Source organism: Sarcophilus harrisii, chromosome 6 (genome assembly GCF_902635505.1).
Source record: "Sarcophilus harrisii chromosome 6, mSarHar1.11, whole genome shotgun sequence".
Lineage (NCBI taxonomy): Eukaryota > Metazoa > Chordata > Mammalia > Dasyuromorphia > Dasyuridae > Sarcophilus > Sarcophilus harrisii.
The window spans coordinates 81848706-81875757 of NC_045431.1; the positions used below are offsets into that span (position 1 = coordinate 81848706).

General features: G+C 33.3%; 1 protein-coding gene across 1 annotated transcript; it reads left to right on the forward strand.

Annotated features, from left to right (window-relative positions):
- Nucleotides 1–848: 848 nt before the first annotated feature.
- TDO2 (tryptophan 2,3-dioxygenase) lies at nt 849–24883 on the forward strand. Its single transcript, XM_003774282.4, has 12 exons — nt 849–961; nt 1638–1743; nt 3519–3609; nt 5941–6011; nt 10251–10378; nt 12475–12661; nt 15060–15167; nt 17556–17667; nt 18578–18635; nt 20280–20359; nt 20979–21069; nt 23497–24883. Exons 1-12 carry the CDS (start codon nt 927–929, stop codon nt 23651–23653), a joined length of 1224 nt encoding a protein of 407 aa, XP_003774330.1. The 5' UTR covers nt 849–926; the 3' UTR covers nt 23654–24883.
- The last annotated feature ends 2169 nt before the right edge of the window (nt 24884–27052 follow it).

Below are 27052 nucleotides of genomic sequence, written 5' to 3' on the forward strand. Positions count from 1 at the left end.
TGAGGGTCTTTTAACAGAGTCAAGGGAATTACAACCCAGGACTATCAAACAGCACCAAAGTACAGAGAGTGCCTAAGAGGGGAAGAGGAAGGGCAGAGTTAAATATATTTTAGCCCCAAGGGAGCTTTATGGGAAGCACAGACTGGAGCTGTTAAGTACGTTGTTGTGAAAATAGTAAGTAGAAAAGACTGAGGGAGTCTGGGGAGAAGGAGTGACTAAGTCAGAACAGCAGGGTCAGGCTCCAAGAGGAGCAACTAGGAGCAATCTGTTCCAATTACAGGGTCAGTTGGCACCAAAGTTAGGTAGTCTTATGATGTCTTCACATTTTTTAAAAATTGGCTTCTAGGATCAAGAAAGGTGAATAACTACATTCAATAGGGTCCAGTAGAATACTTGGGAGGTATGAATTAAGTATTTGCTTAATTAAAATGTGCTCCAAGAATTTTAAAGATGACTGCTAAGAGAAAACAAGTTTTATGAAGTTCTCTTTATATCTATATCTAGCATCATGTTAAATATATTCTTAATGGCAGAACATTCATTTTAAATCAGAATCCACAATGTTTTCCTACATTCAGTGCATTCTTCAGACACTTTGGATATAAGTAAAGAATCTTTCTGATTCCCACTGTAAAATGATATAATCTAAAAAAAAAAAGTAAAAAAAAAACAAAAAAACAAAAGGAGTGCTACAAACCCACTCTAGATCAACTATGGGGATGTTGCAGCTTTAAAATTGTGTGACTCTTCCTCAACTGCTGTAGTTATAAGTGGTAGGAGTGGACAAGCAGAGTGTGGAGAGATGATTGGCTGCTGCTGGGAGAGCAGGGTACATAAAAGACAGCCGTGATACAGCTGGGACATCAATCACAATATCATTCCAGAACTGAAACAATTAATTGCCTTTGAAAGACGAAATCATTACCATGAGTGGGTGTCCTTTTTTAGGAAACAGTATTGGGTGAGTATAAAGTGATACCAAGTACTCTGTGACCACTTTGAAGGGCTAAAGAAAATGAAGTGGGAAAGCTTAGATAAATAAGTTCTAGCTCAATTTTCTCATTTATGCGTGCTTTGGCTCTACAATCTTAAAAATCATGGTTGAATCAGTAAATCAGTGTTGATTTATTGAGTCAGTAAAAGTCCTTTTTCTCTTTTTTCTTTCTTTATCTCTGTTTCTCTTCCCTTTCTTTACCTTTCCTTCCTTTATCTTCCCTTCCTTTCTCTTTCCTTCCCTTCCCCTCTCTTCACTTTAACTTTCTTCCCTTCTCCTTTCTCCTCTTCTCTTCTCCTCTCTTCCCTTCTCCTTTCTTCTCTCCCCTCCTCTTCTGTTCTCTTCTCTTTCCTTCTCTTCTCTTGTCTTGTTTTCTCTTTCCTTCCTTCTTTTCTCCTCTCTTCTCTCTCCTCCTCTTTTCTTCCCTTCTCTTTCCTCCTCTTCTCTTCTTTTCTCTCCTCTCCTCTTCTTTTTTCTCCTTTCCTCTCCTCTTCTTTTCTCTTCTCCTCCCATTTCTTCTCTTCCCTTCTCTCTTCTCCTCTCATTTCTTCTCTTTTTTTCTTTTCTCTATTTTTCTTCTCCTCTCTTCTGCTCTCCTTTCTCTCCCCTTTTTTTCTTTCTTCTTTATTTATTGGGTTCCTAGATATGCTTGGAACAAGTTACACTTGGAAGACAAGGAAGAGGACAAATCACAGGCTGGGATTAATAAAGCCAGTAAAGGAGGACTTGTCTATGGAAACTACCTACATGTAAGTGCCAATTTTAGATATTCTACGTGGCTATGGCTGTTTGCTTGCCTTCCTATCTTAGCCACACTACATCCAGAACCATCTCCAGTCACACTGATCAACATTTTGCCACTGGATTCATTTGGCTACAGAAAAGACAGTGAGACTGGTGACTTTGCATAGCCCTCCCTCACTTCAATCCCACTCATTAGCATTTCATTGGACTTCCTCCCTGATGTCATGGTCCATTTTGAGAACTGAGGACAATCAACAATCTTAACCACCAAGTAACTAGACAGAAAATAGCCTTTAGAGCTAAGTCAGCACTGATACTTTTTCTTTAAATGGGTGCTTTTTTATACTCCAGATCTTAAAAACACATACACCCACACAAACACACACACCAAAGTCTAGAAACACATTTCAAAACTTTATCTAGAATGCAAACCAACAGTATAATAGCATGAAGTGATTGACCATTGGAGAACCAGGCATCTTATAACCACAAAAGTATCTACACTCACCTTACACAAATCTGAGATGCTATAGAAATGTAAAATTACATTAAGCATTCAAGTTTGTCAGTAAAGCTATCTATATTGCTAAATCACAGGAGTGTTGAGAATTATAAAGGGACAGATTGCTGAAGTACAGGGAACAGGTATTGCCCAATTTATGCAAACATGGCTTTGTCAATAAATCCCTGTCCAGTTTACAGAAACCATTTTCCCCTTGAGATTTTCTACCTGAAGGCAAAGAAAGTGAAGCTTGATCCAGTCTTCTCATTGTCTTCTAATTTTTAAGTAATGAGATTAAGCATCTGTTATGCATTAGGGAAAGTAAGAAGTAGGTAGGATAGTAAGGGGTAAGAATATTGGATTTGGTAAAAGAACCCAGATAAAAATGCTGACTCTGCTACTAAATACTAGCAGGACTTTGAAAAATTCCCTCACTTTTCTGTACCTCCATATCCTCAAATCTATAATGAGAAGTTGAGTTATATAGTCTCCATGGGGTGCCTCCCAACTCACTCCTATGATTTTACTTGTTAGATTTTGTCAGGATACAAAAGTAATAGACAAGAAGTGAATGAGCTTGGCTTCTATTTCCTCATTTATGGAGACTCTAATATCCTTTACAACTCCAATTTTCCATCATTCTTTTTTCCTATTCCTTTTAGGATATAGACAGGGACTTCTTATTTTTGTCCTTGTCTCCTAGGACCTAGCATAGGATCTGGAACAAATTAAGTACTTAATAAATGCTTGTGACTTGACAGATAAAGAAGTTAGCTATAAGTAATTTTGTCTGATGTTTTTCTTGGATGAGCAGATCTATTATTGCATAAGTCCAGTCTCCATATTTATAGGTTCAGCATGACTGTAAAACCCCTTTATCAAGCTGGAATCAGGGAACGGGAAAAAAACATACATTGAATTATCAAGCTTTTATCATGAAATATAGCTGAACAGATCAATTAATGGACTTCTTAATGATATTTTGCCATAATGAATATTATTAGGAAAAATGAAAATAAAGGCAAAGACATATTTATGCTACATTCATTTAAAAACAAAATTCAATTCAATTCCTTGCTTGATGAAGAGATCACTGTTCAATCATGCTCTATGAAGAGGAAAAAAAAGCTTCAATTCCTAAGGAGCAGTTGGATTTGTTGTATAAGTATTCTGCAAATACTTATATGCTTGTCATTACCATGTCTTTTAAAATTTGACCATGAACATGTTTAACACCAGATTCTCATGATCTTTGTATCATGATTCTTTCTGTTAAAGCTGGAAAAAATTTTGGATGCCCAAGAACTTCAGAGTGAAAAGAAAGGGAATAAGATTCATGATGAACATCTTTTCATTATCACTCATCAAGGTAAGCTACAACTTCATGATATATGGTCATTTCCATCACTCTAATTGCATCTGTGTTAAATAATACAAGTATTGTTTTATTGGTAGAAGAGGGAAGAAAACTGAGAGACTCTACAGATTTGACTCTTTCCAGTCTTAAATGTCTGGATATGCACTTCATTGTCATATAAATTCCTCAAGAATATCTTTCTGTGGATTTACAATACTCATTCATGTATGCTATTGGACAACCAAAAGAACTATTTATGAATGACTATTATTTTAATAGTAAAATCCCAACGGTAATAATTCACAAAGAATGAATTTTTATAATTTTCCAGCTCAGTAATTTGCAGAACTGTATTTTGAGGAAATGGTGATATATGACCTCAAATTTAATTAGGAAAAAACTATGAAATCATATGTAAGCTTGACTCTAGGCAAAATTTCAAAAGATGTAAAGCTACATTTTTAGCATTTTTCTTTCCTTCAGGTGCCTTTAATCATTTAAGGGATGCTGTGCCCTCATTCAATCCACTTCTGGCTTCTAACACTCAGCCCTCAGCCCCAGCTCCAAAGGTTGTGTTGAGATGCTCCACATGGAGTACACATTACAAATTTCAGACTTCATTTGTTATTTCATCAACATAGGAATCTCCCTCTACAGATAAAGATTTATACCTTCTCTGAAAGTTATAATTTTAGGGAATTTTTTGCAGTACTGAGAGACAACATCACTTTATGTCAGGTTTACCCAGCTAATTAATGTGCAACAGAAATGGTACTTGAGTATAGGTCTTCTTGTATTCAAAGTTAATTCTCTATCCCCTGTGACACTTCACTTTCATTTCAGATTTATTTCCTTTTTTTCCCTCCATAAAGTCCTTTGCCTCAATGGGTAATTTTAGATAACTGGCTGCTAAAAATCCAGACCAAAGGTTATTAATATGTTAATGATTGATATATTATATATTAATGATTAATATGTCATCCATATCTAAATAACAAGGCTTTCATCATTTTAGAATCAATAGAAGAAATACTGGGGTCTGGTCTGGGAGTGGAAATTTTTCTTGGTTAGCACCATGGAAGCTTCTGATTGCTCTGCTCACAAGAGCAAATATACAACTTCTTTTCCTCCTCATCCTTCTCCTTTTTAATATTGCTTTAGCAATTTCACTTTGATAGTAAAGATGATAGTTTAAAATTAAATATACTTCCTAGATGAAGACAGACTTCATACTGGATCAGTATGAATAAAGTTGTCAGAGAGGAGAGGATTAACGAAATTTTGTTTTTAGAGACATATTTAGTGTTATGTCCTATTTGACTCTTGTTCTCAGGCTTTTAGATAAGAATTAACCATTAATATTTTTTGTAACTTTTATTTTTACGTTGACAAGCATTTTTTTCTCTCTCTCTTATCCCACTACTCTTCCACTGGAAATAAAAAGGGGTAAAAACCTTACAATAAATACATACACTCAAGCAAGTTATATTCTCATACTGGCCATGTCCAGAAATGTATGCCCCGTTCTGCTTCTTTAGTCCATCTAAAAGGAAATAGATAATAGGTTGCATCATTTATCCTTAGGAATTGTAATTAATTGTTGCTTATCACATTGATCAGTATTATAAAGACTTTGAAAATTGTCTTTTAAAAATCTTGCTGTTATATAAATTGTTCTCCTGGTTCTGTCCACTTTATTCAGTATCAATTCATACAAGTTTTCCCAGGTTTTTTTGAAACTATCTTTTTCATAACAGTATTCATATATTTATATAACTATCTTTAATTTCCATTTATCCCCCCTCCAAACAAGCTGATAAAGTTTTTGATTGTGAGTGGGTTTTTATTGTTTGGTTGTTATTATTGTTTTATTTGTTTGCTTGTTTTCACAAAGAAACCCTTTTCCCCTTTCTCTGATTTCTGGGATATGGAAATAGTAGTACCAATGGGTTTGCACAACTTGATGATTTTTGAGGCACTGTTTTAAATAACAATAGTAGCTTTTAAAGAATTTGCATTTAAACATTTCAAAGCCCTCCACTGATCCTTATCTCTCTCTTAGATAGCTAAATCTACATTAGGCAACTTTCTTCCTAATTTTTCCCATAAGGACACTGTTAGAATTAGGAGAGATGGTTTTTGCCCCATGAACATGTAAAAGCCATAGAATAATTCTCTCTTTCTCTCTGTCACAGTTTCTGTCTCTCTCTCTCTCTCTCTGTCTCTGTCTCTCAGTGTGCGTCTGTGTGTGTCGTTCTCTCTTTCTCCACACGTCTTATACATATATATATGTGAAGAAGACAACAAATAATTTTGTCAGTAACCATGATTTTCTTATTACAGCATATGAACTGTGGTTTAAGCAGATCTTATGGGAATTAGATTCTGTCCGGGAGATTTTTCAACAGGGTCATGTAAGTCCAATTGATATTATACTATAATTTCAGTATGGCATTTCATTTCATTTTATTTTGTTTGGAATGGCTATGAAATATTTAGTAGGATGCAAAATTTAATCATTCTAATCTAACAAATACTTATATAATCACTTATTATATACAAAGCATTGATAAGAGAGGCTAACTTTAAAGAGCTTACATTCTATTACTTAACATGAAACTGTGGGATTAACTAAAAAGACCATCCATCCTTAACATCCTTAAATAAACAAGTCTGATTGTGGAGTCAAGTTGTCCTAGTGAGTATTCCATCTAGACTTAGAAGTTGCTTTATTCCTTTCTAGGGACTCTAAAAGCTTTACTTGGCCATACTGAGGTTTCAGTAAAATAAATATTACATAACCTCAAGGCGAACATTGTAGAACAACACCTAAACTACTTAGACTTTTGTCCTTGGCTTGTGACTTATTTTTGGAATACATTTTTCTATACATCAATGCCAGAAATGGTCTTTATGCTTCTAGGATGGCCCATAAAAGCTCAATGACTCATAAATAGTAGGTGTTAGATAAACATTCACTGACTCAAATGTTTGAGTTAGGTACAAAATATATTGAACCATATACAAATAGGACAAATCCTGGGGCTTAGGCCCTGGAAAGAGGAAATCAGTAGTTCTGAAAAAGGAGGAAGCAGAAAAGGAAAAGAAGGAAAGTTAAGAACTGGAAAGGAAAGGGAAGAAACAAACTTCTATCTACTTTCTTTCATATGTAAGAGATACATCTAGGCAAAATTCTTACTTGGTAAGCTTGACTTTAGTGCTACCTTACCTCTTTCCTTTCTGAATTCTTCTATCATCTTTTACTAAATTATGGTAGTATCTAACAGTCATGTCTCTAATTTTTTTCTCCATGCTCTAAAATTATTTAACTTTTCACATTTCCCTTCCTAGATCTTTCTGCTACTCCCAAACAAAACATATTCTTTCAATGCAGTTGATCTTTTCTAAATATTTCTTTCTTTTTTATTCTATTTTTTGGGAGTATGGACTGGACCTATAATGTCATAGATGTAGGGAATAGTAGATGATGAAACTCCTTTTATCAATGAAGACTGACTAATGTCCTGTGTTTTACAATTTTAGAGAACTTCCTAATAGCATAGAGAAGTGAAATAATTGGTATTATACCATCAATATATGTCAGAGTTGGAACTTAAACCTAAGCGTTCCTGATTCCAGGCTTTCTTGCTATCTGACCACTGTGATATCTGCCAAGTGTCTCCTTATTTGTGTTTACTTAAGGAAACAATTTTCTAATTTTTAGGTCTATTCCCAGGTGGGAAAAGGCTACTTTGAGTGGTTGTGGGGCCCCCCAACATTAAGCATCTGTGAGTAGATCTTGGATGATCACTTGTTAGGGATACAATAAAGGAGATGCCCTATCAGTTATGGATTAGATTAGTCTCCAAGATCACTTACAGCTCTGAGATTTCTTGAGAAGCTTGTGTTGAACATAAAAGTGTAAGACATATTTAAGATGGAATTTCACGTGATAATTGAAGAGTTGAATTCTAATGGTAGCAGAGCCAAACATGTGTTTTCAAAAAAATGAAAAGAAATTTGTCAGTGCAGTATAGATCTACCCTAATGAAAATTGAGGGAGTCAGACAAGATTAATGTATTCCTGCATAAGCTACCAGTGATAGATTTCTCTGCATTTCTGGACACTCTCAAATATTCACTCATTAGAACACACAAATATGTATGATACAAATTTTAGTGACAAGTTGTCTTGAAAGGAGAAACTCCAGGGATAGCATATGTATGATCACTTTGCTCCTAGGAATTTGCCCAGGTTTGGATCCCCTCAAACAAGAGCATACTTGATAGCTATCTGTGTACTTTGAAATGTGGGTGTTACATAAAGGAACTTGACCCTGCTTGAGTTAGCTAAATCAAACACAGGCCTGTCTAACTTTTAGATGTATTTTTGTTTTAATGATTATATTTGGTGATTTCAATAAAATGTGATATTTGAGTTTATTGGTTTGAAAAAAAGTCATTTTAAAGCCTAGCAGGCTAAGGGTAGAAGGAAATTCTCATATGGAAATTCTTCTACTAATGCAGAACCATAACCTGTCTCTAATTTATTGTCTTAAGGGATAGGCTAGAGAGCCTGGGGATATTGAAAAGTGAGGTGACTTGCTAAGAGTCACATAGTTATTGTGAATCAATAGTAGTTTATCCACATGGTGCAAATTGAATCTGAATTTTTTCTGAGCTATAAATAAATGTAAAAAAGGAAAAGTGAGGTAGCCTAGAACCCATTCCAGAACTTTCTACTGGGATGACTAAAATGAAGAAGAAAGTCTTTTTTCATTAAGTATCACCAGGTTTTTAGAAGACTTTAGAAGATATTAATGCTAAAGAAAGAAGGGCCAATTCACTTTTCAAATGATAATAGTGAGTCTGTGAAGAGTATCATAGTCATCTAGCTAAGGGTCTAAATCAGGCTTCAAACAAAAATCACCCAGTTCTAAACCCCATACTCAAAAACATGAAACCACTTATCATCATTACTATTTGATTTTCAATGTTATTATTTATTACCTAACTTTGCTCCCTACTCTTTGAGTTTAAGTTCCAAGGAAAATACTCTCTGTCACTGGAAGCTCTGCTTTCCTATTCAGTCACCAAGCAATTAAGCAACACAGGTTTTCCCTTCCCGTCCCTCCCTCCTTCCCCCCCCTCTCCTTTCCTCCCTCTCTCCCTCCTTCCTTTTCTCTTTCCCTACCTTTCTCCTTCCCTCTCTATTTCCCTCTCTCCTTCCTTCCCTCCCTCTCTCCCATATAAAATTTTTTCTCTTGGGATATTGTTCATTGACATTCACTAGAGTGTATTGGATCAGTGATGATTAAGTGGCTTTTTTTTTTTTTTCAATTGTATAGGGCATAATGTTGATAAGATTTACTTTAAAGATTATTTACCTCCACTTAATTTTCTGATATTTAAAGTTTTAAATTCATAATGAGTACTTCTATTTTAACAACTTAATGATATGCCTGTCATTTCACATACATTCTCTTCACACACACACACACACACACACACACACACACATAAACCTTTGGTTGCATTTTAAAATTCCAAAATTCTAAGTAGTCTTTTTATGAATGGAGAATAAGTTCATGAAAAATATACTCATTTTATATATTTTCTAGAAATTGCATTTGTTTTGTTTTCTCAATAACATTTTATTTTTCCAAATACATGTGAAGAGAGTTTTCAATATTCACTTCTGTAAGATTTCATATTCCAAATGTTTTCTCCCTCCTTACCTTACCTCTCTTTCCTCAAGACAGAAATAAATCTGATGTAGATTATATATGTACATTCCTTTAAAACATATTTCCATATTTGTCATATTGTATAAGGAAAATCAGACCAAAACTGGAAAAAATTATGAGAAAGGAAATGCTAGCAATCAAAAAAGATGAAAATACTATCCTTGGATTCCCATTCAGTCTTCATAATTCTTTCTCTGGATCTGGATGGCATTTTTAATCTCAAGTCTATTGGAATTATCTTGGATCATTGTATTGCTTAGAAGAGCTAAATTTATCATAGCTGATTATCACATAATCTTGCTGTTACTGTATACAATGTTCTGCTCATTTCACTCAGCATCAGTTCATACAAGTCTTTCTAGACTTTTCTGAAATCAGCTTACTCGTCATTTCTTATACAACAATAATACTCCATTATATGTATATACCATAACTTATTTAGGCATTCCCCTATTAATGGGCATCCACTCAGTTTCCATTTCCTTGCCATTACAAAAATAGCTGCTACAAATGTTTTTGTATTTATGGATCCTTTCCCTACTTTTATAAGCTCTTTGAAATACAGATCCAGTAGTGACACTGTTGGATCAAAGAGTATGCACAGTTTTATAGCCCTTTGGGCATAGTTCAAAATTGTTCTCCAGAATGGCTGGATCAGTTTCCCTCATCCCCTTCAACATTTATCATTGTCTTTTCTTGTCATCTTAGCCAAATTGATAGATGTGAGGTGGTACCTCAGAGTTGTCTTACTTTTCATTCCTCTAATCCAGAGTGATATGACTATAAATAGCTTTAATTTATTTCTCTAAAAATTGTCTATTCATATCCTTTGACCATTTATCAATTGGGAAATGATGTATAGAAATTGCATTTGTTTTAAATCTAATTTTATTCCTTAATTCTCAGGTAAGAGATGAAAGGAATATGCTTAAGGTTGTTACAAGAATATATCGAATTTCGGTGATATTGAAACTACTTGTACAACAATTTTCAGTTTTAGAAACTATGACGGCTTTGGACTTCAATGACTTCAGGTATGTGTTTCGTAAATTTTTTTTTTGTAAATTTTCTGGGTATTTGCCATTTAATCCATTCTGCATGAGAAGAGCATTTTGTGAAGATAGAATCATTGTATTTATGAGAGCACTGGATTTAGAATTAAAAAATGTTTTTTGAGGCCCAATTCTACCATCATTTTCTATGATAGTCACCATGTGTGTCTATAAAAATCTCTTTCATTCTCAATTTTCTCATTTAGAAATGGAAATGACTTTTACTGGTTTCATTGATGATCATCTTGGGAAATAGGGAGACTGTCTTCAAGTCAGGAAAACCTAGATTCAAATTTCACTTCAGTTACTTTGTGATCTGGGACAAGTTAATTAACCTTTCAAAGTCATAAGCCACTGTTTTGTGTTCCAAAAAAATTTTTTCCTTCCTACTCTTACCTCCATCCTCTTCAAGATAGCAAACAATCTGATATAGAGTATACATGTACAATTCTTTAAAACATAGTTACATATTTGTAAAATTGTGCAAGGAAATTCATACCAAAAGGGGAAAAAAGTGACAAGAAAGAAAAAGCAAATAAACAATAAAAAAAAAGATGAAAATACTATGCCTTGACTTCTCTTTGTAGAACAAGATATTTTCTGGGTTTTGGGGTCATTTCTGAGTTCTTATGTCATCAATTTTCTCCCAAAGGTTATTATTATTATGTACCTTCTTTTCATACACAGATAAATGAATATATCTACATTCATTCATCCATCTTTCTATCCATTTCATTCTCTCTTTCTCTCTCTCTCTATCTCTAAAGGATTGATAATAGCAGGATTTTTAAAAAATAATGTTTCATGGTTCCCGAAGTGTTTTATTTATATTGTCTGCCCCAGTCTCCCTAACCATCCCATAAAGAAATTAGTGTAATATTATTTTGATTGTATAGATAATGAAACCAAGGGCCAGATAACTTCTGACTTGTTTGAAGTCAGAATAGGTACTCCTTTTGGAGTAACAAGGTATTTTTGGAGTTTTTAGGATCTAGTTCTATGATCATTTTAGACTTTAAGCGCCATTAGATTTCCTCAAAATTTATTTGTTTTCCTTTCAGTTTGGGCTTGGACGAAGGACCACCAAATGAATAAATGTCAAAGCCATAATCTTACCTCCATCACTTAATACTTACTGTCTGTAAGACCCTGGGCAAGTCACTTAACTTCAATTGCCTCAGCAAAAATACAAAAGTTTTTAAAAAACAAAAAACTTAAAGATATAAAGAACCTAGCCTTTTTGACTCTATGTTCTGTACTTAGTCCCTTTTACCATATGGCTATTTTAGTTCCTTTTTTCTAGTAAGGACAGACAGTACCTACAATTCTCCAGATAGATGATGACACTAATTCTTGAAAATCTGTGACAGGAAATCTTTTTAAAAAATAATAAATTTTATTATTTCTTCCTAATTACATGTAAAAACAATTCTTAACATTCACTTTTTGAAAATTTTGAAATCCAAATTCTCTTCCTTTTTCCTCTTTCTACTTTCTATGATGGCAAGTCATTTGATATTAGCTTGTACATGCACAATCATGCAAAACATGTTTCCATATAAGTCAAGTTTGCAAACAAATACACAGACCAAAAACAAAACAAAACAAAAAAAATACCCAACAAAGTGAAAAATACTATGCTTTAATCTCCATTGAGATCCCATCAGTTCTTTCTCTGTAGGTAGATAGCATTTTTCATCATGAGTCCTTTGGAATTGTCTTAGATCATGGTAGTGCTGAGAATAGCTAAAGTTTACAGTTAGTTTTTGTACAATATTGCTATTACTGTGTACTGTATGCTATGTACATATTCTCCTGGTTCTATTCCTTTCCTTTTGCAACAGTTTGTATAATTTTTAAAAGTTTTTCTGAGATCATCCTGCTTGTCATTTATTGTAGCACAATATTATCCCATTACAAATTGCAATTGTATACCACAACTTGTTCAGCCATTGATAGACATCCCATATAAGAGGAAATCTGAAAACAGCTGATGAGAAACTATTTCAATGATTTGTAATGCCAGTCTATCAATTTGTTTCTCTCTCTTTTTTCTCCCTTCCAATTTGTTTACAAAGAGAGCACTTATCACCAGCATCAGGTTTCCAGAGCTTACAATTTCGCCTATTAGAAAATAAAATTGGTGTTCTTCAGAGTCTGAGAGTTCCTTATAATAGGAGACACTATCGGGATAACTTCAAGGGAGTGGATAATGAATTATTGCTGACGTCTGAACAGGAGAAAACTCTCCTACAACTGGTAGAGGTACATATTCAAACTTATCTTCCTTTGGAATTCAGAAACCAACACTCTAGGATTATTAATTGATAGTTAATACTAATTATTTGTGAAATTCAAACAGGAGTTTAATTGATAACCCTTTTCTTGGTAACCCTTTCCCATATCCAAATTAATAGAAAATAGAATTAGAAGAGAGTACAAATATTGAAGAGAACAGTCTTTCTAATAATTTCAGAAGTGTTCATTTTTGCAGACAGAATTGATTAATAAATTTTAAGTAATTGTTATGAATTTGTCAAAATAAGGCCTCTAAGGGCCACTAAAGCATGTGCTTTAGAAATAAGCAAAACTGCATTTTTTCATAAAGCCTCAAGTTTATTCATTAAATGGAACATTCTTTTTCACTATTCTGAATTAGGAAGATTTTACTACTTGTGAATTTCTCTTATACCAGGAATCCTTAAATTTCATAAATCATCTTAAAGAAATGCTATATTCATTTTCATGGTAAAAATTAGGGAAGAACAATTCTTTTAAAAGGATTTAAATCCTGGTCAGAAACTGCCTCATTCTGGAAGGTTCAGATATAAAAGACAGATTCATAGGAATTCATGTTTCCACTGAAAAGAATTCACTCTTTTACTCTCTAGTATTTTTGCATAGAGTAGAAAGCAAGGAGACACCTCAGAACAGTATCATAGAAGACAACAAATTACCAAAAATTGTGCTTTTTAAGTCCATCTGGTCTATACAAGCCAATGAACTTCAATTGCCATGAAAACTACAAAAGTTCCATTAGATAATAGTTGATGATGATCAATAACTACTTGTGGTTTCTAGTTATTTAATTATTAGAATATCATAGATTTCATCATGAGAAATATATACCACCACAAATAAACTTGATTGAGATACAAAATGATCAGGAATTCTAGGATAGCTTTCACTAACTTTCTCAGAGAAAGACTACATATAGATGTCTTCTTTAAGGTGTAATTAGCAAAGCTTTTAAGTAATAATTGATGAATAACTGATTTCATGTAGACTTAAAAAAGAGAGAAAAAAATAGTCTCTTCTTACTCAGAATCAGATCACAGAATCTTAAAAGCCTCCAAGGAAACAGGTATAACCCTTGATTTTTCTATAAGAAAAAGAATGGTGATTGGCCAAGTTAACAGAGTTTGAGGTAAATGAGATTGATTTAAGCAGGTCTTCTCTATGTAGGAATCAATTTTTTTGGTTCTAAAGAAAATGTCCCACAATCTTAAGTGCAGATTTAAGCCCAGTGAATCATCTCACAGATGAATGTCTAGAAACACAACAGTGTCAGGAAAAAAAAGGGAAAAATTTCACTAACATAACTAGGAAATAGTGAAGATGTATACCGTACCAGATATGTATAAATGGTCCTATATTAAGATTTTCAGGACAGTACAAAGGAAAGGTTTTTTTTTATTTTAGATTACTAAATAATATTCTTTCTGAAATTAAATTGATTTAAATAGATATGAATTAAAATATTGCTTTTAATTATCAATTAAATTAATATTTACTATTTAACATATTTTAAATATTAAGCACCTACTTAGTACTAGGAACTAAATTAAGAGCTGGGATACAAATGTTTTAAAGAATTAAAGCCTTATTTTTAAGGAATTTATACAGACTGAGGGAGAGTCAGAATCAATTTTCCTTCCTTACACAAATAAGTACAGCATAACTCAAAAAAGGGTATTTTAAAGAGGTAACAAAGGAGAAATATCTAGGAAAATATGAAAAGAGAGGGAATAGTTTCAGCACAGGGAAATCAGGAAACATTTCTTGGCATATTTGACGTAAACTTGAAAGCAAGAAAGGGATTATAAAAAATGGAAATGGGGCAGGAATTCATTTCAGTCAAGGAATAAAATTTAAGGTAGGGAGAGACAGCATATGGATAAGATAGGATGGCTTAGAAGTTTGTTGCTTGTTTGTTTTTTCTGGACCATAGAATGCATATTGTTAATAATGGGGATTAAGAGTGGCTGAATTCTGATGAATCATGATTAAAATAATCATTTTGGCCTAGGAGAATGAGGAAGTATATATATATATATATATATATATATATATATATATATATATATAAATAATATATAATGAGGAAGTATATATATATATATATATATATATATATATAATATATATATATATTGGGGTCTCTGTAATGTGCACAGAAAAGGACATATTTTATTACACACAGTTATTGTCTCACCTGGTTTTGTTGTTGTTATTCTTTGTTATAAGGGCTGGTTCAATGGGCATAGGGTACATCAGATGAAAAAGATTTTTTAAAAAAATTGAACTCCAGGTTCTTAGACAATAAACTGTTGTAATTGCAATCTTTATTGTACACTTACAAAAATGTTCAATTTTATTTAAGGCATGGCTAGAAAGAACACCAGGATTAGAAACTGATGGATTTAATTTTTGGGAAAAATTGGAAAAGAATATCATAAAAGGCCTGGAAGAGGAATTCATAATGATTCAGGTATTGTGTTTTTTTTGAAAACATAACCCATGAATGAGAAGAAAAACTGGTCATTCCATTTAAATCTTGCCTAGTTTTTCTTCTTATATTATCTCAGTCCTCAAAGCCTCAGACTTAAGTACTTTATACAAATCCTTTAATTCAAGGTTTCCTAATCATAGTAAAGCCTTCTTTACTATGTTTATATATATATATACATATATGTATATATACATACATACATACATATATGTATATATATGTAAATGCTTCTCAGAATAATTTTAAATAAAGCAAAAATATTTAGTTATAAAGAAAATCAATTTTATTGAATATATATATATATATACACACACATATCCATCCATACACACACACACACACACACATTTAAAGTTCACAAATACCAGATTAATAATTCCTAATTTAACTTGATCTCAATCCAAATGGAGTTGAAATGGTGTAAAACATTTTTTAAAGCCATCTATGTTTAACATGGAATGTGCTGGATCCATCCTAATGTGTTGGTAGCACTAACTCCATGGTGGAGTTCCCAAAGATTTAGATCCCATCAGGAATAGAGGCATACATAATCAGAACAAATTCCTGAGACCCTCTAGGACATTCTTCTAAACTGCCTTTGCAGTATTGCTTTTCAACTTCGAGGGTCCCTTTGTTTGGCAGATTTCAATTTCTGTGGGCATCAGATACATGTCTGTTCTATTCCCTATCCTCTGGAAAATCTCACCTGTCCTACCCAAGAAACTCTGATAGCTTGTTCAAGTCAGGGAAAAAGGAATTAAACATCTCTCTCACTGCCTTTCCTACCCCCTACTCCATTGTTTTCCATGGCTGGGCCTATAACTATGGTTGGTAGAGATAAGGGAAAGGATAATAAAAAAGTGAAAGGATGTGCCATTGATTACCAGTCCCTAAATTCCACCTTTGTTTCTTTATGACTAAGTGCAAGGTAGTCTGATTGGAAAGATGCTTTTTTTTTCCTTCAGCAAATATGATAAGACTGAAAAGGTTACTCTACCCTTTGGTTTATTTATATTTTTCACACAAAATTTAATTTCAAATTTCACACAAAATTGTTAATAATAAAAATGTGTTAAAACCTAGTTTCTTCAAATAAATATTATAATAAATAAAATAATGCCCCATTATGATTGAATATTCAATAGCTGTTCAATTAAAAAATATATGAATACTTTAAAACCTAATAAACATGCTGTGTTATCTAATTCTTTTAGGCATGATTAGGTCCCTAAAGAATAGTTTCTATATTATCTGTTCACTCCCACCCACCTCTCCCATCCCAACAACACATAAGTACATTGATAGCAGGGACTACTTTGTTTTTGCCTTTGTCTATCTAGCAATTAGTATAATGCCTGGCACACAGTAAGGATAAAAGTTTGTTAACTGAGTTGAATTGAAAATACAGTTGATCATGTTTAACATATAATTACAAATTTGATTAAGTAAAAAGTACATAGAACAGTTAGATGCAAGACAATAAAATTTTGTCAGCCATCTAACACCGACACACATATACAGGTTCCTACTACTCAATTTAGTCTATTAAGGAATCACAATTAATTAGAATGAAACCTTTGCCTTTATTCTGATCATTATTGTATAGTTTTTTTTTACAAAGTACAATTATTGAACTTCTTTTTTCAGTTATATTATTAATGTAATTTTATCATTGTTGATCTTGGTACTTATCTTAGAATTCCTTTGTCATCTTTCACTCTTTCATTTATTTATTCCAAGACCACAAAATTTTAGAGCTGGAAGAGTCCTTGGAAATCATTATTAAATCAGCCCCTTCTTTTTATAGATACAAAAAACTTAGAAAATCAGAAAGTTGAAATATCTTGCTCACAGTCACAAATTGTGTGGAGGAATTGGAAATAAATCTGAAGTTTTCTAATTCCATAGTCAGTGTTCTTTTTACTTTGCCAGGGCAAATAAACATTTGTAAGTAAAAACATCCTTTCACTGGACTATGTAGGTATGTTTAGCAAAGACTCCTCAACAATCTCTATCTGTTCATAAAAGGAATCACTTCAATCATTTTTATAAATTATCAAACTTAAATCACTTTTATATATAATCAATATTTCAATGGCAGGTGCCTTCTCAGTGAGAGGAACTTATTCTTTGCCATTTTATATATGAAATACAGGAGAAGCAATAGAAGGAAGAAAAAACAACTAACTGAATTATCAAAAAGAAAGCAAGAAATTAATAACCAAAATACCAATCTTTTGCCGACTGAAGAAGAGAGAAAAAAGATAGGGTCCATTTTACAAAGCATCTTAGCAAAAAAGGAATTTTGGGAAAGCCAATCATTTTGGATTACTTGCTTATCCTATCTACTATTTCTTTTCTTCCAAGACCAAAGAAGAATCAGAGGAAAAAGATGAACAGCTAGCTGAACTCCAAAAACAAAAAGAGGTGCTGATGTCATTATTTGATGAGAAACGACATGAGCATCTTCTTAGCAAAGGTGAGACTTCTATGCTTAAGGGACATTAGCAATGTGCTTGAATAAATAAATCCATAAAGTGAGAGGAATCTTTAATGATCCTGAGCTTGGAGTTCCAAGGATACAACAAATATATTGGCTGTAAAAAAGAACCTAGAAGGGCATTATGGTTTCGTGCATAAAAAGCCCAGTCCAAGTGCTATTTTGGAAATATTCTATGATACTGTCACAACTTCTTAGTACCCCAGACAACACTCTAAGACCATAAATCATAAAGGAATTGTGGATGATCTGCATGGGTAGAGGGAATTCTTTGAACAAACACATGTGGATGGTCCAAAATAATCTTTATTGTAACAGGTGTAAACATTTTTGGAGACTGCTGAAATCAGTTCTTTTATAAAACACAGTAATAATGGTTCAACTCTCTGAGCAAATCTTACCTTGAAAACTTAAAGATATAATTCAATTCCTCTACATTCAAAGGGAAACTGTTTACAGAAGGCAACAAAGTATAGTGCTAAGAATCAAAGACTAGAGTTTGAATCCCAACTTTAACATATATTAAGACTTTAGAGAGTTAAGCTTCTGAATCTCAGTTTTCTCTTTTATAAATGGGATAATTAATTGGTATTGCTATTTGTAAAGCACTTTATGCATGCCAGCTACTTTTTTTTTTATTTATGAGAAACATCAAATAAAAGTTGAGCAAACTTACTTGTAAGCTTAGAATTAGGGAAAACTGGGTTCAAGGTGTATTTCTGACATGTGCTAACTGTGATGGTCTTTTTTGGAGGACTGTGGAATGTTGGGAAAAGTAGCAAACTATAAAGCTAAATACAAGCAAAAAAGATGGATCGTCAACCATAAGGATGACAAAAGTATCTTGGAAAGTAAGTCATCAATATAAACATGCTGATGTATTTTGCAGGTGAAAGACGGCTGTCATACAAAGCTCTACAGGGAGCATTGATGATATATTTTTACAGGTAAGATGGCTTTAGAACAGGAGAAATCTTAGGTTATAATGCTAAAATTGAAAAAAATATGCAAGTAGTTGGGAATTCTAGCATCAGTTAGAAAATGCTTCCTTACTATTATTAAATGTCTAACAAACTGAGTAACTTCCAGCTAGGTTTTAATTAGTATTTATTCTCTTATATATTAAAAGATATACCTTATAACTGAGAATGTAAAAAAAAAACCTAGTAAATCAAATTTCTTCCTTCCTTCCTTCCTTCCTTCCTTCCTTCCTTCCTTCCTTCCTTCCTTCCTTCCTTCCTTCCTTCCTTCCTTCCTTCCTTCCCTTTCTCCCTTCCTCCCTTTCTCTCGCCCTTTTCCTCTCTCTTCCTCTTCCCTGTCCTTCCCTACCTTCCTTCCTCTCTTTATTTTTTTTTTCTCTTTGAACATAAAAGGAAATTCTGCCCCTGGTGGATGATTCTAATCACTTTAGAGGTGTGAGGAAACAATGATTTTATGTATCAAAGGGTTAGTTTGATTATCAATTTTAATCCATTTTTTAAAGAATGGCTTTAATGTTCATTCTATCCACCTTAATTAAGGGGAAGAGCATGAAAAGGGCTGAAGTAAGTAATTTTTCATGATCTTTTCAGTTGAATGAAGTTTTCAATATACTTCCACATACATAATGAGGAATTCTCAGTGAAAGCTAGTTCCTTTGTCACTGCATTAGAAGCCCCAAAGCCATGCTTGACGTTAAACTCTATTAATAATAACACTGACATTGATATAACATTTATTATGTATCAGACACTATGCTAAGCACTTTTACAATTATTAACACATTTGATCCCTATAACAAACATAGTAAGTAGGTGCTATTATTATACCCTTTCTGGAGATGAGGACACTGAGGTTAAGTGATTTGCCCAGAATCACACAGTTTCTGAAAGCATATATGAACACCTGACTCTTGGTTAGATGCTCTATCCACTGCACCATTCATCTGCCTTACAGATAAAGGCAACTTCTTGCCCTTATTACTTAGAGATAATATCAATCTAACTAACAAGACTATTGTATGGAAAATGCAACGTAGACTATTAAGCACCATATAAATAGGAATTGTTACAAGTATCCATAGCCCAATTCTCTCACTTCTGTTCCCAGAGAAGATACTTAATGTCAGATATTGTCACTCTTCTGCAACTGTTCAGGTTAGTTGGGATACATAGTGTAAGGCAAGTTGTTATGTGATAAAAGTGAAAAGCTGTGGGTCTGTTAATGATCTGGAAGTGAAAAAAGAAAGCTAGGGAAAATAATGAAGAAAAACAAATACCCTTTCCTCTCTAGCTTTGGAATATTTTTTTTTTCTAGCCAAGTTAAGGCCGCAGTAATAGAATAGCATTTGTTAAGGGACTGATAAAGAGAATGCCTTCAACAATACAAGTCACCATCTCCTCTGAAATTTAAAGAACTGCCTAGAACATAGATAGAGGTTAAATGTCTTGCTAACCATCTTATAACCTAGATGTGTCAAAGATGGGACTTGTCAGTCAAAGCTTACTAGTTCTGAGGTCAGCTCTGTATTCATCATAGCAGTTCTAAAATGCTTTGAAAATAGAATCCATTTCAGTTCTGAGTATGCTGTCTTTTCTTGTTTTCTTCATCAGGGAAGAACCCAGATTTCAGGTTCCCTTTCAACTGCTAACCTCTCTTATGGACATTGATACCCTCATGACCAAATGGAGATGTAAGCTTATTACTATTATTGTTATTATTATTTAAGTAGCTCTGTTACCATTTCTTCCAGTATCTTGTAATACTCTGCCTCTGTTGGTTTCCTTGGCATATTGACTCATACCTTACCAAGTATATGAGGGAGAGATAACATTTTCACAAAACAAAAGGGTGGGCCCAGGTTATCCTCAAATAAACACCTAACAAATATGAAGTGTGTGACGATCCATTACTCTTTGCCATATTGGCAACTAAAAAATAAATTTTAATTTATTTATTTTAAATATATATTTTTAAAAAGATTGAATTCCAAAATCTCTCGCTCCCTAAAACTCTTGCCCTATCCACTGAGAAGGCAAACAATATAATAACAATTATATGCATAAAATGGTGCAAAACATATTTCCTTATTAGCCATGTCACCAAAAAAAGCAAGGAAATTAAGGAAAATGAGAAAATTGTACTTCAATTTTTACTCCAGTTTCATTAGTTCTCTCTCTGGAGGTGGACAGTATTTTCCATCATGGTTCTTTCAGAACTGGGTGAACTAACAATTAAACATGAACGAAATTACTCCCACTTATAGTAGAGGAAGTAAATCTTTCCTAATCTCAAATTGTATGTTTGTCTAGATAATCACGTGTGTTTAGTACACAGAATGCTTGGCAGCAAGGCTGGCACTGGTGGATCCTCAGGTTACCAGTATTTACGCTCAACAGTGGGGTAAGTCTGTGAGAAAAATCACTTCATTTTGAATATTGATTAATGCTAATTCACTTAAAGTTGTTCCTTCACCATTGGCAAGTTTATACAAATGGATCACAATATCTTTTGTAGGTAGACCTGTTAGGTAACATAGTTTTATAAGCTATTAGAGAATCTTTTGCCAAAAATAAAATAAAACAAATAACAAAATAGAAAATAAGGCAATAGAAATTTATGATTTATGTCCTACAATGAGAGAAGACATATTGCTAATTCATAAGTGATCTTCCCCAGATATCCTGAGGGTGAGGGTGGTTTTAATTCAATTAACTTCAATTTGATAAGAATTTATTAAATATATGTGATGTGTCAAGCCCTAGATTGTGACTCAAAGTAGGGGAAAAAGCATTCCTTATCCCTAGGAATATGAAAAAATTTGTTCACAGGGATTTTACTCACCCTGACTGAACTCTACCATGATTGGGAACATTAATATAATTGGATAGACATGGCCTTTGAAAAACTATAGTTTTTGTTCTGAAAAATCAACAAAATGACTTTATCTTGCTTTTAAAGCAAATTATAAATCCTGCAAAAGTATAAAAAATGTTTTTCACTTTTAGAGAAAAGTCATAGTAGTGAATTAGTCTTTTATTTTCATTTAATATTTTTTCTGATTAAGTAATTTTTCTTCCAATTAAATATAGTTTTCATATGCATTTTTGTGAGATTTTGAATTCCAGTTTTTTTCTCCCTCCATCCCCTCTCCCCTCCCCAAGACAGAAAACAATTTGATATAGTTTTGTCTTTTTTTGTATCTCCCAACTCTGATACCTGAGATATACCTATGATATTTGAATACCTGATACATAGGAAATGATTAATAATTAGTTTCTGATGAAATGATAGTCCAAATGTCCAAAATATATCTTAATCATTTTGAAACATCCCTTCTGAAGCTGTCATCAGAATTGCTGGCAAGCTCCTAAACAGATTGTATTAAGATTCATGTGCTTTCCTTGTCCCTGCTGCAAGTGGTAGTTAAAAATACACACTAGTATATTTTTATGTATATATGTTTGTATATGCATAAATATTTTATTTTTCCAATTTTATATAAAGACAATTTTAAACATTCATTTAAATTTTTAAAAATATTAAGTAATTTGATATAGATTATATATGTGTAATCATGTAAATTAATATTTCTATATTAGTCACGTTACGAGAAAAGAACCAGACAAAAAGGAAAAAATAAACTGTTAAAATTTCTAAAAGAATGAAAAGAGGAAGGGAACTAGATAATTATCAAACTAAACTAAAATTAGCAAAGGATCTTGCAAACATTTTCTGATTTGATCCTTCCAATCCAATGATTTAAAAATTATGAGTACTATTATTTTCATTTTATAGATTAAGAAAACTGAATCTAAGGGAAGGGAAGGTACTTGCAGTTAGTTAAGCTTCAAGGTAGCATTTAAGCACTAGTTTTTTTTGACTTTCCTTCAAGGGTAGGCTGGACAAATCCGAGTAGAATTTAAGTCAATTCCTGTGACTCTCATAATTTGGAAGGGAGAAGAAGGACTCTTTGCAAAGTTGAAATTGTTATACAGATGCCAGATATCATGCTATTTTTCAGTATTTGTAGCATTTGAGATCTACCATTGACATTATTAAGTATAATACTTAATGAAATATTTTCATAGCTAAAAGGTATTTGTGGGGGGATGGATAGAGAAGTTGTCTACGAGGCAGAAGGAGCATGATTTGAGTTTTGCTTTTGAAAAATATAAGTGACCCTGGACAAGTCACTTACTCTTATGATGTTCTAGGCAAGTGGTGTTAAACTCTCCCCTGCAGACTACACATTGATTTAGAAAACTACAAATTAATATATCTATATTCTATTCAATTTTATTTTGTTAAACACTTTCTAATTATGTTTTAATCTGATTCATCTTTCAGCTGCTTGCACCCATAAATGCAAGCATAAGTTTGACAAACTGTTTTATATCAATGAGATCATAGCTCCAGCTCCTATTGCTAACTACTGTTGTTAAAGGATTATTTCACTAATTGTTTCTTCACCTCTTAGAGGAAGGCACCTGGAGAAACTTTATATCCTAAATAGAATCCTTTACCTCATTATCTTAACCAGTAATCTGAGAAGAAAAAAAAAAGAAAGGCTTGAGCAAATATTCTAGCAGGTATATAAATCAAAGGCATCTGGACAATTATGGCATGTTACTTCCATAGCCTTAAGAGACTTGGATTAAAACTAGACATTCCCTTTCTTGCTGTGTGACCTTGGGCAAGTAACTTAACCCTAATTGCCTGAGGAAAAAACAAAACAAAACAATTTAGACATCCTGAGTGGAAAATCTTATTACTTTACTTACTACACTATAACACTGATGTAAAAACTCTCTGTGTATGTGCTTCTAGTGACAGGTACAAAGTATTCGTAGACCTGTTTAACCTCTCAACATACTTGGTACCAAGACACTGGATACCCAAGATGAACCCGGTCATTCACAAATTCCTTTACATGGCTGAATACTGTGACAGCTCTTACTTCAGCAGTGATGATTCAGAGGATTAAAGCCAACTTGGAGAGCACATCAATAAGCCACTTTGCAGCCAGGAAGGCACAAACAGATCTAATGTACCATATGTATATATTTAAGCACTTCAATGTCACATTCAAAGCTTTCTGATTAGTTTCTTCATCTATAAAATGAGGCCACTGGAAAAGACTCTCTCTCTAAGGTCCTTTTCAGCTCTAAACCAAAGTGAATACACTGGGGAAATACTTGTTACTTTGGTTTTGTGATGATTTAATGAAGATGCTTGTTGATTTAGCTACCAGACCTTAGAAAACAGCCAGCTCATCATCCTCATCTGCAAGATTAGGAAACTCAGATCTACAGAGTTTGTGATCTGTTTGGGGATCCTGGGGGCCAGGAACAAGATTTGGATGTAGGCTACAAAGTCAGCATTATTTCCACTATTCTTTGAGATCACAACAAAATCAGCTAACATATAGCATTGTATACATGCAAATGTATAAAATATCTACGATTTCATCAATATAAGGCACTGCTGCTATAGAAAACTCTCTCCATCCATAGAGATTACAACCATTTTATAGCAATAAATGTCTACACTGGGATTTTTTTTAATATTAAGAAAAGATTCAAATAGAACACAGTGCTCATTAGGGTGTAAATATTTTATCGTTGCTTAAATCCTTTTGTAAATTGGAAAACTTCATGTACTATTTCAAATCATTTTTGTATCTTTGTATTGTATCTGATTCTTCATACATATAAAGTCCCAGAATTGACCATAATAAAAATAATTAAAAAAAACTCCCTCTTTACTCTGTTTTTGTTTTCCGGGGGTATAATAATGCTTAGGAAAAGTGATAACTTAGGAGTGTTGGACTAGAAACAGACATTCTTTTATTATCTCAAGCAGTGCTAAGTTATCAGCCCAGATCAATGCATTTATGACCATAGGAATGTTATATAGGTATGTTCACCAAGAAAATATGACAGTGTACAGCAACCCTGACCTATGGTGATAACCTTTCTGTTTCAGAAGGTAAATACAAATAAATAGCTAGTGTGCATGCTTAATCAATATCTTTCCTCAGGTATACAGTTCTGTCTGTAGTTTCTTTTTCTCATATTGAAACAAATCTATTTAGAGAGCAATTTCCAACTTCTGAGCCCTATGGAAGGGATAGGATAATCAAAAGTGATCTTTCTATTCAGATTTGAATTCATAGATAAGCAAACATATCTTCTGGAAAATGAGTAAACAGCATGATTTATAGATATGTGTATTTACTATTTTTCAAATGTATATGGATATAAATAATATTGATATTGCTATGAATTATAAAATACAAATTTATTTAAAAATAATGCCAGTCATAGTAGTTTTTTTGTTAAATAGTTTCTAAATCAAAAGATAAAAATAGTATCATTATTACACGGGGGCCTGTGATATAAAAAACAGTTTCTCTTGAAAAGATTGGAGACCACTATATTAGAGAACAAAATAAATGCTATAATTATTTGACTCAACTACTAGCAAACTTAAGTTTTTCAAAAAAAATCATACAATTGAGGTAAAAAAAACATCTTTCCAGTTACTCATAGATGCAACCATGGAGTTATCCACACTCTCCCTCATATCATATATTCAGTTGCCAAATTTTGTTAATTTTAATTCCACAACATGTCTTAAATCCAACTCCCTCAGTGTAGATCCTCTCACCTGGACTACTAAAATAGCCTCCTAATTGGTTTGTTTCCTTCCTCTCCAATCCATTTTACACATAATTATTAAAGCAAAGGTATGACCATATGACTCTGCAACTCAATAAAATTCAGTGGCTTCCTATTACCCTCTAGGATCAATCTCCTTAGCTTGGCATTAAGAGCACTTTGCAATGAGTTCCCACTTATCTTCCAGATTTGATATACATTGGTTTTTGTTTGTTTTTCATGCATTCTTTCCTGCTGCACAGCATTCTTGCTAATAGTAGACTTTCCTGCTATTATTCTTCACAAATACTTTATTTTCTATTCATTGTACAAGTCATCCAATCCTAGAATACATTTGCCCCTTACCTCTACCTCTGAGAATGTCTAGTGTTTTTCAAAGTTCAACTCAAAACACATCCTTTACATTGCATTTTAACAAGTGACTTTGTTCAGTTGCTAGTTTCTTCTATTAATTAAACTATTCTTTATTTTGAATATATCTATTTAAAAATTAATTAATTTTATTTTCATTTTATGGAATAAAATGAGCATTTCCATAATGCAGTATCATAAAAGATGATTGAACATGAAATTGTAAAACTGTTATATAAAACCTGTTATTTCTTTAAAGCATATAATAAAGTTATGATGTAACTTCCTTTTTTTCCTCTCCCCTCTATTTTGTATATATCTTAAATATGGAAAGAGGCTTGACAGATTGTCTTGAAGAGAGGATCCTGAAAATCTAAAAATTCTTAAAGGAGAAAATCTCCTTCAACTCTGCCTCAGTGAGGGATGCTGCCCTGAGGGACAAACAGTTTCATCTTTGTTATCTGGGTAGGGTTGGTTTAGGCCTGAAACTCATTGAATTCAATTCAAATTCCAGCTCAAGCTGAAACCCAGCAGTGAGCCAACTTAGGACTCCACCCCTGAGTTCCCTTCAGCTAAAGCTCTCATTATAAAAGAGCCAAACTAAAACCCTCTCTTTGTAAAGGTTCCAAACATGCCATGCTAGGCTATCCCATGCTATGCCAAGAAAACCTCTGCCCACTGGAATCATATTCTTTTCCAATGTTATCCTCTCTTTATCCTCACCTGTTTCCTAACCAGACTTTATGACTCTCCGTCAGGATTTCTAACCTTAGTTCCAATCCCCATAATAAACTCTTTTATCAATCTAGGTTTTCGGGTCTGTAAATTCTTTTACAGAGAACCTCTGCGCCACCAGAAGGGAGTCCCCAAAACTCCCCACCCTTGTGCCAAATCCCAATGGGTTGCAGGGGAACCAAACCTCTCCATTTGGTTCCCTGACCCCTGAACCTGCCACTAGACCTTATCATTTAACTCCCTGACCACCAGAAACCCTAATCTCATTTTGGTTCCCTAAATTTAAACCTTATCAGTCTGTCATGGAAAGACCCTAATTACCTAACCCTTTCCCACCTGAGTGAGAGAAGCTTCTTTTGGTTGGCTGCATCTTTAAAAGGAGCAGACTGGAACTGTCTCTCTTTCCTATAAGCTTCTTCCACCTGGATCCAGACAGCATGGATATCTTGAACTAAACCTGACAAGACGATACCTTCCTCCCCTCTTTTTTTTACTCCAGCTCTGAAATATGGGCTTGAGGATGTTTGTTTCTATTCTGTTCCATTGTCCTTCTCAGTTTTGTGCCAGTGGTAATCTACACTGGAGCTGGGAGTTTGACTTATGGCATCTTTGGGACC

Excerpts from the sequence above, each read along its gene's own strand:
- TDO2 (XM_003774282.4), top strand. The coding sequence starts at position 927 with ATGAGTGGGTGTCCTTTTTTAGGAAACAGTATTGG. Across the intron at positions 15,168-17,555 it reads AGGAATTCATAATGATTCAG|ACCAAAGAAGAATCAGAGGA; the intron begins GTATTGTGTTTT and ends TTTTCTTCCAAG. Across the intron at positions 17,668-18,577 it reads TGAGCATCTTCTTAGCAAAG|GTGAAAGACGGCTGTCATAC; the intron begins GTGAGACTTCTA and ends TGTATTTTGCAG.